This window comes from Pantherophis guttatus, chromosome 2 (assembly GCF_059756535.1).
Source record: "Pantherophis guttatus breed Tessera chromosome 2, ASM5975653v1, whole genome shotgun sequence".
In the NCBI taxonomy this organism is placed as follows: domain Eukaryota; kingdom Metazoa; phylum Chordata; class Lepidosauria; order Squamata; family Colubridae; genus Pantherophis; species Pantherophis guttatus.
This window is the reverse complement of record NC_142064.1, coordinates 204,502,457-204,515,920: the sequence shown is the minus strand read 5'-3', so window position 1 is coordinate 204,515,920 and position 13,464 is coordinate 204,502,457. Positions and strand designations below refer to the sequence as shown.

At 40.1% G+C, this 13,464-nt stretch overlaps 1 protein-coding gene across 1 annotated transcript; it reads right to left on the bottom strand.

Annotated features, from left to right (window-relative positions):
- Positions 1–4,152: 4,152 nt before the first annotated feature.
- On the bottom strand, positions 4,153–12,544 carry EIF4E1B (eukaryotic translation initiation factor 4E family member 1B). The gene is made up of 6 exons (XM_034408728.2): positions 10,219–12,544; positions 9,321–9,416; positions 6,989–7,052; positions 5,869–5,982; positions 4,976–5,115; positions 4,153–4,362 (listed from the first exon to the last, which is right to left on the bottom strand). Exons 4-6 carry the CDS (start codon positions 5,965–5,967, stop codon positions 4,248–4,250), a joined length of 354 nt encoding a protein of 117 aa, XP_034264619.2. The 5' UTR covers positions 5,968–5,982; positions 6,989–7,052; positions 9,321–9,416; positions 10,219–12,544; the 3' UTR covers positions 4,153–4,247.
- Between the last annotated feature and the right edge of the window lie 920 nt (positions 12,545–13,464).

Below are 13,464 nucleotides of genomic sequence, written 5' to 3'. Positions count from 1 at the left end.
AAAATAAGTAGTCAAAATGTACAACAATTGGGGCCAGAATTTGGTGGTGGATCAAATTAATAATAATAAATGAATAATCACAGACTGGACCTGGTTTTATCACCATTTTTACTGAGGTCATTACACAAATCACACCGTCATTAAAGTAATCCAGTTAAACTTCCCCAATTGAATTTGGTTGTGGAAGCTGGCTGGGAAAGTTGCAAATCAGATCACACCACCACAAGATTCACGGCATTGGTCGCATTGGTTGATGATCTCTGGAGAGCTCGGGATAGGGGCTGCTCCTCTATCCTGGTCCTATTAGATCTCTCAGCGGCTTTTGACACCATCGACCATGGTATCTTGCTGCGCCAACTGGAGGGGCTGGGAGTGGAAGGCACTGTTCTACGGTGGTTTTCCTCCTATCTCTCCGACCGGTCGCAGTCTGTGCTGGCAGGAGGGCAGAGGCCGACTTCAAGACACCTTATTTGCGGGGTACCGCAAGGGTCGGTCCTTTCACCTCTTCTGTTCAACATTTATGTGAAACCGCTGGGTGAGCTCATCCGTGGTTTTGGGGTGCAATGCCATCTTTACGCTGATGATACTCAGCTGTACATCTCCACCCCAATGATGCCCTTGCAGTGATGTCCTGGTGCCTCGAGGCCCTGCGGATCTGGATGGGGAGAAACAGGCTCCGACTCAATCCTTCCAAGACCGAGTGGCTGTGGCTGCCGGCGTCCCAATATAGCCAGCTGATACCATCATTGACTATTGGAGGAGAGTCATTGGCCCCCACGGAGAAGGCTTGCAACTTGGGTGTTCTCCTGGACACGCAGCTGTCTTTAGAAGAGCATATGACGGCTGTGCCCAGGAGAGCTTTCTATCAGGTTCGCCTGATTTGCCAGTTGCGTCCCTTTCTGGATTGGTACTCCTTATGAACAGTCACTCATGCCCTCGTCACTTCCCGACTGGACTACTGTAATGCTCTCTACATGGGTGCACCCGGAGGCTTCAACTGGTCCAGAATGCGGCCACGCAGGTGATTATGGGAGCGACATGGCGCTCACATGTAACACCTCTCCTACGCGAGCTGCACTGGCTCCCGGTGATCTTCCGAGTGCGCTTCAAGGTGTTGGTTCTTACCTTTAAAGTGCTCCATGGCTTAGGACCTGGGTACCTACGAGACCACCTTCTGCAACTGATAACCTCCCACCAATCAGTACGCTCCCACAGAGTGGGCCTCCTCAGGGTGCCGTCAGTAAAGCAATGTCGACTGGTGGTTCCCAGGGGGAGAGCCTTCTCTGTGGGGGCATCTACCCTTTGGAACAGGATACTCCCAGGGATACGAATGATCCCAGATCTCCGTACTTTCCGTCATGCACTGAAGACCTTTCTGTTTCACCAAGCCGGGCTGGCATAAATTTTCAAATTGGCTAAATTCTATGCTGAGGATCTTAACTGATGAGCCAAATTGGTTTAATTATTTTAAATTGTTTTTATTTCACATTATATGTATGTTATTCTGACTGTTCACCGCCCTGAGTCCTTCAGGAGAAGGGCGGTATAAAAATTAAATAAATAATAATAATAATTCTGCAACCATCGTAAGTGCAAGCCAATTGCCACATGCCAAAACTGCAGTAATGCGACCACAGATGTGATGCAGTGGTCATAACAGACGCTAAGTCACTTTGTCCGAGGTTTCCAAGGTAAGATCAGACTTGGCATACTACGTCCAGGTCACCATAATACAAAAAAGATGTTGAGTCTCTAGAAAGAGTGCAAAGAAGAGCAAAGAAGATCATTAGGAGTCTGGGGGCTAAAACCTTTGATGGATGGTTCCAGGAGTTGGGTATGTCTAATCTAGCAAAGAGAAGGGCTAGGGATGACATGATAGCAGTCTTCCAGTATTTGAAGGGCTGTGATAAAGGGTCAACCTATTCTCCAAAGCACCTGAAGGGAAAACAAGAAGTAACAAATGGGAACATATCAAAGAGAGAGACAACCTAGGAGAAATTTTCTGACAATCGATGGTTTGCCTTCAAAAGTTGTGGGTATTCCATCACTGAAAGTTTATAAAAGATTGGACAGCCATTTCTCTGGAATGGTGTAGGGTCACCTGCTTGGGCAGGGGTTGGACTAGAAGACCTCCAAGGTCCCTTCCAACTCTAGTTTGTATGTGTGTTCCATAATCATATGAATATAATTGCCTTTGAATAACAAAGTAAGTGGGGAGAGATGTTCAAAGAAAGGATAAAACATAATTCAAGCACCTCCCTAAAATGATTGATGGACTACTACAACATTATATTGAAATAAATACTATTTCACATCTTTCTTATCATAGTAACTTTGGTTACTTCCTGTCTTCCACAAAAAGGTTCCCCCCATCCTTACTATATTCTTCCTGTCAGTTTATCTATCCAGTCCCTAAATAAGTTTTCCTCCTGACAGCTATTTTAGTAGACAAATCATTAAGGCCCTATTTTGTCATTTCTTTGCCGCTTAACATTTGTTAATAATTCACTTTTCCTCTTTCTTCATCTATTATGTTAGCCCAAGTGTTATTTAATATGAAACAGGAATGTACTCATTTAAAAAAGCTTCCCGCCTACATATCTGAGTAATAGTGTTATCCATTAGCAACCCATATAAACTTTATGTACCAAATTCTGAGCATAGGGATTAAAGCTGCAGTGGGCATTCTCCACACAGAATGTATGTTTTTATAATTAATCCCTATTTAACCTAATCCAATCAGGCAGTTCCCCCATATCAATATTTTAAACATTTTTTAAAAAATGAAAGTTAGAGACTTCTGATGTACAATCATTGATGTTCTCGTTAATCATTAAAATCCATTATCCAAGTTATTGAATTCTGCATGAGCCAGGGCCCAAAAGACCTGAGCAAAAAAATCTCATCTGTTATAAACTGTAAATGCTTTGGTTTTTATGTGTGTAAGTAGAAGAATAACACAGAATGGGCCTTTATCTGGAGAGAGTGGTATAAATTAATTTTAGGTGCACCTGAAGCCTTTGGAATTTGTACTGTGTCTTGAAAGTTATTATATCTTTGTCTCTAAATAGATGTGAGATGGGTAGCACATATAGATTAAGTTAGATTCCATACCAAAGAGAGTAACAGTGCTGCTAATGGCTGATCTAGAAGAAATAAAAGTGGATTCTGACTTCAGTCTGTTCTTCATAACTTAGTGAGAACATATAAGGTCTGGAACACATCAATTATCATTCCCACCCCTACATATGTACATTTATTTGCACATATGCACACATACGTGCATACATCCTATAGAACTGTTTAGCTTAGGCTGTACTTTTCCCCCTGCAGATGGCCATATTTGTGTAGGCATTCCAGGGCTAGTTATTACAGGCAAACATCCTGTTGCTTGCATTATTCATAGCAGTTAATGAATAGCAGTGTTGAATTGCCCAGCACAAACCTGGTGTCATCTCGATTGCAAAGGCTAATCGTAGGAAGTCAGCTCATTGCCCTTCAAGTCAGCTGTGTAACATTCTTCACAGCTACACAAGCTGTTTCAGGGTAAACTACTATCGCTGCCTCTTTCGGTTCAATCTCTCTTGCACCCAGCTCATTCAGTATATGGCAGAGGAAAGGTTTAAACACTGGTGGCTGAAGTTAAGAAGACCAAAGTACGTTTATGTGCTACCCAAACTCTGTACTTAAGAACTGGTTCTGTAAGGCTGAGTTCATTTAGGCCCAGTACATAGATTTTCAACAGGAAAAAAAAATGCATGATTGAACCACTTTTCCACAAAATTTTGGAAGTAGCAAAACATATCTTTTTATTGAAAATAAAGTATTTTTTCTATGTAGTACCTCACCTTGAGGCCATGTAAATCTTGAAGGGAGCCTAGTTTTAGGAAACAGATTAGAAGCAAAGAGGCAAATTCTGTTTCTTGGCAAACTGTTCTGCTACCTTGGTACCAAGAAGTTCTCACAATCCTTTTGACCTCATTGTCTAAGTCTTTTCAGATTACAGAACCAGAAAGTTACACAAAGCACAGTCTGCTTTAAGTGACGCTGTCTTAGCTTAAAGGTGGCTTAAAATTGAGGGTAACAGGAACCATTTTGCCCCAAGTATAAATACTTTCTATATATCTCCAGTCCAGTGAAGAATCCAGAATGCTTGGTTACAACATTTTAATGAGAAGACCTGAGACATGCTAAATCTTCATGTAGCTCATCTTTAGCCATCCTGCCAAGGATTAAGCCCAGTGAGGTCACACGATAAATCTGTTCTTCATAAGGGAGCCACTCTTGGTAGCTGTGTCTGCATGAGCCTGATAACCAATTACCACTTTTGAAGAGAGGCCCAGGTGTTCCTTATACACACGCCTGAAAGCCAGAACAAAGTAATTTTGTGTGAGTGCCATTAAAGATATCAATCCCCATTGGTTTTTACTTCGCACATTTCTTATGGTTCCTTTTAAATAAATCCCATTTAAGAAATCTAGAGCCATTTACAATAAAAGAATTGCAGTGAAAAAGGAAAAACAATAAAAAGATACATTAAGACATTTTGTAAAATACAAAATACAAAGTGAAATCTATAAGATACATTAAAATGTGAAGAAAAAGTAAAAGCAACAAGTTAACATCATGGCCACACGCTAACGCATGATGTTGGTTCGTTGTTTGCTTGCTTGCTTTCTTAATGTCAGCTGATTATATGTTTGTTTTTTTACAGTTGTGTGATTTATGATTTTTTTAAAACATTAGCTGCCCAGAGTAATAAATTTGAGATGAGCAGCCATATAAATTGAGAGAGAGAAAGAGAGGGTGAAGGTGTGCCAAGGAAAATTAATCTGTCTTTCCTAGGTGCCAAAAGAGCAGGAAGCATGGCATCAGGCTTTCTAAAGCCCACGGGACCTGCCACTGAAAAGGCCATCTCTCGGATGAGTACCCACCATACCTCAGTCTGGGAGGGCCCTCTGAAGGTGACACTCACCCAATATGAATTACTCCATCCCGGTTCTCTGCCTCACGGGTCCAAATGGCAATTTTGTCCCCTTTGGCACGAATATTGATGACTGCCCCACAGACATCATCACTGTAGTCACAAAACATCTCTCCAATCAGGCACAGCAACTACAAAAAGGGGGCAGGAAGAAAATCCACATGAAATATACAGGGAACCAGATGTCAGCATTTGTCTGATGTATCAGGTTTTTCCTGCCCTAAAGAGTTTAATATTGATTTGGGGGTGGGGGGGGAGTAGAATCTTGAGAGATAAATAAGAACTAATCTTTTCTACACACTGTGAACCTAATAAGTGAAAAATACTTAAATCAGAACCATGTCTACGTTCTTCGTCGGCAAGAATCCAAGTGACCCACACAAGTAACAAAAAAAGTAACAAAAAATAGAGTTTCCTCTATGTAGTTAGTTAGTTCTCTTAAGTTGCCTACTGAAGGTCTGGATTTGTGTTGGTAGCCCTATTGTGTTCAGGGTACCTGGTAGCCCTATTGTGTTCAGGGTTACACAACCTCTGTTCAACATCTTCTTTTCTCTCTTTTCCAATATGTTTTTCTTCTTCTGTCCAATAAGCTGCTGGAAAAGGGGGGGAAGGGAAGCACACCAGATGTCTAAACTGATGGCTTTCGAACACCTTTTAAATTAGTCTGAGGGCATATTGCCCATCTCAGAATAAGCTAGTGTGGTCTCGTTTGTGGAAGGAATTACTGAAACAGAACAATTATGTAAGTAGCCCTATCTACTAAAGAGAGGCAGAGATGAGCTTTTGGATCCATTACAGAAATATGGCCACAATCCAAAGAACCACCTGGTTTGAGAAATTAATGGAGCGGGGGGGGGGATATAAACTGAATTCTGCTTACTTACAGTCTCTAACCAGAAACGGTCAAGTTCTGTACGCCGCTGCTGCTTAGCCAATGTGATAAGCCAACGACCGCCATGCTTGTTCCAGTTATCTTCCCACATGGGTTCAATACCATCCTGGTAGAAAAATGTCAAAGATAATAATTGCTTGCCATGTACATAATAAGGAAGATGACCTAGATGAAGATATTCAAGTTCTGTTGCCAAAGTAACAAAAGATAAAACATGTTTTAGGTCCAGAATGTCCAGATAACATTTGGAAGAAATTCAGATAGGTATCATCCTAATTCACTGAACTAGAAGAAGGAGAAGGAGGAAGGACAACACAGTCAGATTTATAGCCAGTCTCAATAAAAATAATTTTAGGATTCTTGCTGATTTCTTGGTCTGGCCTACCTAATGGAGCTAATACCACCTCATATGAATCATACATATGAGTCATACATATTCTCACTATGTGTTAGGCTACAGATATATTCAGATGGGAAGCACTGGTTTTATGCCAGCAAGCAAGGCATAAAATTAAATCATTATTCCCTAATATGGACAACTTCCAAATATGCTGACTTCCTAGCCAGCATAATTATTGCAGATAAGGTAAAGGTAAAAGTTCCCCTCACACATATATGCTAGTCGTTCCCGACTCTAGGGGGCGGTGCTCATCTCTGTTTCAAAGCCGAAGAGCCAGCGCTGTCCGAAGACATCTCCACGGTCATATGGCCAGCATGACTAAATGGCACACGGAACACGGTTATTTTCCCACCAAAGGTGGTCCCTATTTTTCTACTTGTATTTTTTACGTGCTTTCGAACTGCTAGGTTGGCAGAAGCTAGGACAAGTAATGGGAGCTCACCCTGTTATGCGGCACTAGGGATTTGAACCACTGAACTGCCGACCTTTCGATCAACAAGCTCAGTGTCTTAGCCACTGAGCCACTGCGTCCCTTTATTTTTGGATAAAATCCTGTTTAGGACAATGCACAAGTTGAGAGAATTAAGCTTCATAATAAAGGAGTCCAAAGTATAGTCTCTCTGTTTACCTTCATATAAGAGACCCTCATGTCACAATTCAATGGGTTTGGGGTCAAGTTGTTGGGACTTAATAAATTCTGGAGAAAACTTACTTTGAAAAGAGAGTAGTCACAGCCAGACGTCAGCTTGCTAGCTAGTTGGATATGGCTATACAGCCTGCAATTTCAAGAACGGGAGAGAGTTATTAGCAATATAATTGATTGATATTATTTCAATAAGAAACCAATTGCATAGGTATCTCCAAAACTCCAATCCAGAATATTTTTCACTAAATCCAGGTCCATATCACAGAAAAGCATTATTAACTTCCTACAGCACCCATCTGGCCTAGCTGTATTTTACATGTTTCAGGTGGCATTTTTAGCAAGGAGATACAATTCATTTTCCAAGCATTAAAGTCAGAGCTATGTCCATTTTACCCTCATAATTATTTAAGGAGTAGTTAAATTAAGATAAATACTCAATGCCTAGAATTTTCTCCATAAAATGAACCAGTGAGAAGGAAAGGAGGGAGGAAGTTTTTTTCAACAATGATGTTATGGGTGAATAGTTTTCTCATTGGCTCACTCAGTCTGTAGGTGTCTTAGGTGACACATTGTTTTTACAGGTCCTTAAAGGGGAGAATTGGCTCAATGGCTTCACATATACTCCGTCACAGCAATTGTCCTGAATTGGGAGGGTGAGTGCATATGATCAGACAAGTATACACTACCCTTCTGATTCCACTTTAATATTCAGACAGTATTAATACAGGCTACAGTATTTTGAGTCTGCAGATTCTTTTCTTTTCTTTCCATGGCGAAATGGACAAAAGAATGGATTCATTTGCCCCCTTTCTTCCACAGTAGATAGCAAGACTGTTCCTTTTTTTTCCATTCCACATGGAGGCTAGCAGGTTTTTTTTTTTTATCTTGTGTGCAAAGTGATGGTGGTTTGCTACTCCAGCAGTGGTGGGTTGCTCCCGGTTCTGTCCAGTTCTTACAAACCGGTAGTAAAAGCGGCAGGAGGCTCCGCCACCCTCCCGGATGTCATAATGGATGATCTGCGCATGCGCAGATGCTTCTGTGCATGTGCAGAAATGCTCATGCACAAATGAAGCAAGTGCAAGCGCGTGCCCCCATTGCAAACCAGTCGTAAAGGTAAGTAGAACCCACCCCTGTACTCCAGGACTATCTCTCCTTTTCCTCATCACTAGCAACCTTCAACACTCTGTTCCTAGTGCCTGTTTGCACGTAGTCCTTGGAGAACATATCTTCCCTGTCTCCTCCATTATAACTACATGTAAATACAGCTACTAGGGAAAACACCTGATTGTAAGATTACAATCAGATGTACTTTTAGCAGTTGTTTTAAATGCATTAGAAGAATAGTAACTTCCCAGTAATTTCTTTTTCTAGTAACTGCTCAGATTTTTCTTTCTCTTTCTTTTCTTTTTTCTTTCTTCTTTCTTTCCTTCCTTCCTTCTTTCTTTCCTTCTTTCCTTGCTTTTTTTTTTTTTTTTTTTTTTTGCAAACAGCAGCAAATGCATGCTAGATGTTCTGGAAACAGGTGGAAAAGACAATGTATTTTTGCTTTTTGTGTGAAGGTGGGGAAGTAGGATATTTTTGTTGCTCCAGGACAATTGGTAGCTTGGGATAGGAAACTGGATGAATGTCATTAAACAACAACAATAACACACTGCTATTTATTAGCTAGAGGTCCACTGGTATATTGTGAAGTGACTTATGACAGTTTTTCACACAATCTTTCCAGCATCCCCATGATCATGTGATCAAAATTCAGATGCTTGGCAACTGGTTCATACTTATGACCGTTGCTGTGTCCCAAGGTCATGTGATCCCCTTTTGTGACCTTCTGATGAGCAAAGTCAATGGGGAAGCAGATTCACTTAACACCCAGATGACTAACTTACCAACTACAGTGGTTCACTTAACAACTGAGGCAAGAAAGGTCGTGAAATGGGGCTACATTCATTTAATAAATTCTCCCTTAGCAACTGAAATGTTGGGCTCCATTGTGGTCAAAAGGCAAAGATTACCTGTATTGATCTAAATGCCATGTAGGAAAGAACTCCTTTCCATAACTGATTTGTTTAGGAAAACTTTTGTATACACTGAGTTACTTAGAGAGCAACAGATACCCCAAGGATTTGGAATAAGAGAGACCTTTCTCTATATCAGTAAACTATGTTCTAACAAGTCCCTGTATTTGTTTTCAGTGAGGAAAAATATAGCAAGGTGGCATTTGTAGTATTAATAATTTATACGGAAGTTCTCCAGAATCCTCTATTTTTTCTCTCTCACCAATGTGGACATATTGCTGCTTGATCCAAATGCAAATGACATAACCTACAATCATATTACTTCTTCAGGATTGTATGACTGAAATATTAGCATGTGCGGAAGAAGATAAGGATACACTCACGCCCAGAAGTCTTCCACAGTATCAAACTTGGTAACAAGCCGCAAGTTATCTTGCCAGGTTTTGCTCTTGTCATTTTTGAAGAACCACAAGGCCCACCTATGAATTAAAGGAAGGTACAAGTGAAGTTACTAACCAGAACAAAGTCAGGGAAATGCTCTTTGAAAGCCAAGCCAAATTATCCTCATGCTTCTTAATGCTTGTTTTGGGGAACTGATAAGTGCTCCATGCTCAGCTCAGTCTAAGTGTAATCAGAACTGATATTTGTAGCCAATACATACTAAATTTTCAGTTTAGAATACCTGAAAAACAGATCAGGCTTTTCTCTATTTCTCCTTTTTTTGTAAAGAAATATAAAAATGGAAGTTGGAGTATCTTAAGCAGTGGTGGGTTGTCCCCAGTTCGCACCAGTTCTATAGAACTGGTAGTAAAATCGGCGGGAGGCTCCGCCAACCAACCCCGACATCATCAGAATGCTTCTGCGTGGCCCCGTTGCGAACCAGTAGTAAAGGTATGTAGAACCCACCCCTGATCTTAAGTGTTTGATAATGAACAAATACATTATTTGGAGAATGTGATTCCTGCTCATAAGAGAAAAAAGACCGAGGACAGTTAATACACCTGTTAAGCTGAGAGCATTTTCTTATGTAATAACTATAAAACCCACAGATGTTCAGAAGTTTCTTAACTGCTTTTTGAGAACAAACCACCAAACATTTCTTGAAAATATATACAGTATATCTGTTCTAGTATAATTAAATGCTTCCTTTAGCGACATTTACATGTATGTGTTCAGGACACTTATAGTTCATAAAAGGAATGGCAAGTAAGAAAAAAGAATATTGAAGCCCAAGAACTGGACATTGGACATAACAAAATAAAATGGTTTTATTGCTAATACCTGTTCTGCAGGGGATGCTTGGTGATGTGCTCCACAACTGTCTCCCCACTCTTAGTTTTGTGCTTCTGATGCTCTTCATGTGTGCTTGCCTAATGTTTGAACAAAGGGGCAATGCTATGGCAATTGACAGGACAGTCATTTCCCAATTTTTTCCTGAAGTCTTTACCGGCTAAACAATAACACAAGCTAAAGATGATAAACCCTGTAACAATAAGGCATTGCAGATTAAATAAAAGCCAACAGGTTTTTCCAGAAATTGAGAAGCCCATACATTTCAGGCCCATGTTCTTTCTCAAGAGCAAACCCAAAACTAGAAAGCTTTTATCTGGACATATAGCAATAAGAGACAAAACCTATCTATGTGCCTTTTCTCCAGAGTGGGAGAAGCAAATTATTTCTCAAAGTTTAGAAAGTTTCATATCCCAGGCATACTAAGATTTTTTTCCAAGACCAGTTCTAGCCCCAACGAAAAACTGCTCTAGTTTCATGTATTTATGATCCCAAACAGATGTAGTTCCTGCAGCATGAAACATCTCCTGGAAAAGGCTGAGCCACCATCTCAAAGGACAGGCGAGAGAGTGAATAAACCAAGAGAATTCTTGGCTAAGCAAAATTACAAGCTCCCAAAATGTCTAACTTTTTCCAAATCTTTAGTCAAAGTAACAGGAAAACAAAGAGTTTGATGCCCCAGACTTTAGTACCATCTTCATTTTATGCAACAATCCCTAAGGCAAGAAGAGAAGGCTGACATTGTAGGTTTTGTTTAAAGAGCTAAGGAGAGCAAATAGATCTATGAAGGAAGACTCACTGCTCAATGAGCTGATGGCCTCCTTTTCATATTAGCTAGTTTAGACAAGTTATCTTGGGCCTGCTTGTATTTTCTTCAAGCAACAGCTTGAAAATTGTTTTCATAAACAGAAATTTTATATTCCTATTCCCTCAGTCCCCTCCATTTAGTGTTGTAGAATCAGTATAGCTTGGTAGACACAATTTGTATGTTCCCCAAGCACCTCAGCACCTTTAGTAGGCCTACTATCACAACTACAGTAACAAGGAATGAGATTTCCCCAACATGCAGAATTTCTTTTGTTATATTTAAAGATACAGAAAATCCCCCATTATAGTTAGGAATACAGGAACTTTACTAGCTAAGTCTTAGAAAAGCTTTCCATGCAGTTTAGGCCATATAATGTAGGTCTTCCGATTTATCTAAGCAGTGAAAGATCATTGTTTGGAATATGCCAGGTTAGAAGGGTTCACTGTGTGTATTTGCTTGGAAGAATATTGTATTCCATTGCATTCAATTGAATTTAAGTCCTGCATGCTACAAAGCAGAACCTCACTTCCAATATATGAATCAGCCTAGCTCTATTTCTCCCCCAACCAAAATGAGTTCTCAAGAAGTTAAACATGGAGTTGAATAATTAAGACTCCATTTTTGTGAATATTATACCTGCAGCTTGCAACTTGAGAAAAAAAGGAGAGAAAGCTCAGTAAAAATAACTAAATACTGTATTACCCACCATCTTTGCTGCTGCCATATTCTACACAATATTTTTTTCCAATTCTTTTTACCAAGAAGGTACTTGAAGAATCTCTTTAAACTCCCAAACAAAGACAGGCTCTTCTTCAAAAAACAAGAGAGTTGAGTGTATTTCATTTGTAGAATCTGTTAACTTCCTTTATTGGGTGGAGCATGACATGTATGGCAAAACAAGGTCATTAGAATGCCTTTAATGTTAAAGGACCGGAGTCCATTTCTCTATGACAAAATTAGAACAAAAATAAAATAGAGATCTGGGCAGGTGGGAGAGAGTGTCACTGTGAAACTGAAAACAAGAGGAATGCTGAACAACAACAATTGTAGAGCAGAAAATGGATGTGGCTTTATTTTTTTTAAAAAAGAGGCTAGCATTTGAAGAACAGGTCACTTTCCCAAGTCAAATTACACCAGATTCCATCAAGGTTTTAGGAAGCTCTTGAGCATCATGATGCCAGTTGTCATCTATCAGCCTGTCCTTGTCTGCTCATTCGGTCTGGGTCCATTCCACATCAAGAGAGGGCAAGATAACTGGATGCTGTACCTAGGAAAAGCTTGGGACATTTTCCTGTTTCAAGCCAAGAGAATAATCCTCCTGTCTCCATTCTGCCTAGAGAACCCTCTGACTGACACAAAATACTGATATCTGTTTCATTTGGCCAGCTAGCTTCATTGAGCTTTTACAGGGCTGGCCACTTGGCCCAAACAGTTCTGATAGCTGCCATTTGTTTCAAGTATTGCTGCTCAAGGCAATGGCCTAATAGGGTGGGTGGGGGACTATTGATGCTGTTTGCTTGCTTGCTTGCTTGCTTGCTTGCTTAGGCAAGTAATTGAACAGGTAGCCATCAGGAATGAGTGTTCATCCTTTTTGGATGGTGTGGGAACAACCACAGATACTAGCATTCACCTGTATGCCTGCAGCTGTCTCAAAGCAGTCTGACTGAAAACAACATTACAATTTCCGAAGGGTAAAAATACAGAATCCAGTAGCACCTTAATTTATTGCAGTATAAATCCTTGTAGCCCACAGTCCACTTCATCATGTACTTAAAATTTATTTAAGTTTGCACATATCCATGAGTGTATTGGTAAACATGATAAGCAGCTAAATCAGATTTTAAAAAGCTCTTAATATTATCATTTCAGTATTTCAAGTGACTATTGAAAAATAGTCTTGACCAATCTTCCCTAGCTTGGTGTCCTTCAGATGTGTTGAACCTATAATTCTTAAACCAGAAGACTGGGATAACATACAAAATCTTTTCACTGGTAAACTAATTTACCCATTCTTTCATTTAGAGTTAGGCTCCAAAAACCAAGAAAAGCATGTTGCAGAGTACTTCTAAGTAGTTTCCTTTATTGTTCCTCTCCTGTAGACAGAAATATTGCCCAACTAAAGCAAGCACTTGCATCATTAAAAATATACTCCAAGAACTTCTAGGAAGAAGCTATCTTGATCTCTTTCTCCCCAATCAAAGTATCTAAACTTTGCTTGTCTTTTGATCCTCTGGAATGCAGCCCCTCCCTCCTGGGAATCCAGGCTATATTCCATCACATTCAGGCCATAAGTAATACAATTCCAATCAATAAGCTGTACTTCTGTGATTTTATGCTGGGGTTTCCATTTATAGCTCCCTATTCAAGAATGATCACTGTAAGGTTACCATATCCTGCAGACAGAATTGTTCTTCCGCTTTCTCAAGCTT

Coding starts and splice junctions, on each gene's coding strand:
- EIF4E1B (XM_034408728.2), bottom strand. CDS start 5,967: ATGTGGGAAGATAACTGGAACAAGCATGGCGGTCGTTGGCTTATCACA. Junction 5,116..5,868: donor ACCGTTTCTGGTTAGAGACT/GTAAGTAAGCAG, acceptor CCCTTTTTGTAG/TTGCTGTGCCTGATTGGAGA. Junction 4,363..4,975: donor GATGGAGTAATTCATATTGG/GTGAGTGTCACC, acceptor TCTGGCTTTCAG/GCGTGTGTATAAGGAACACC.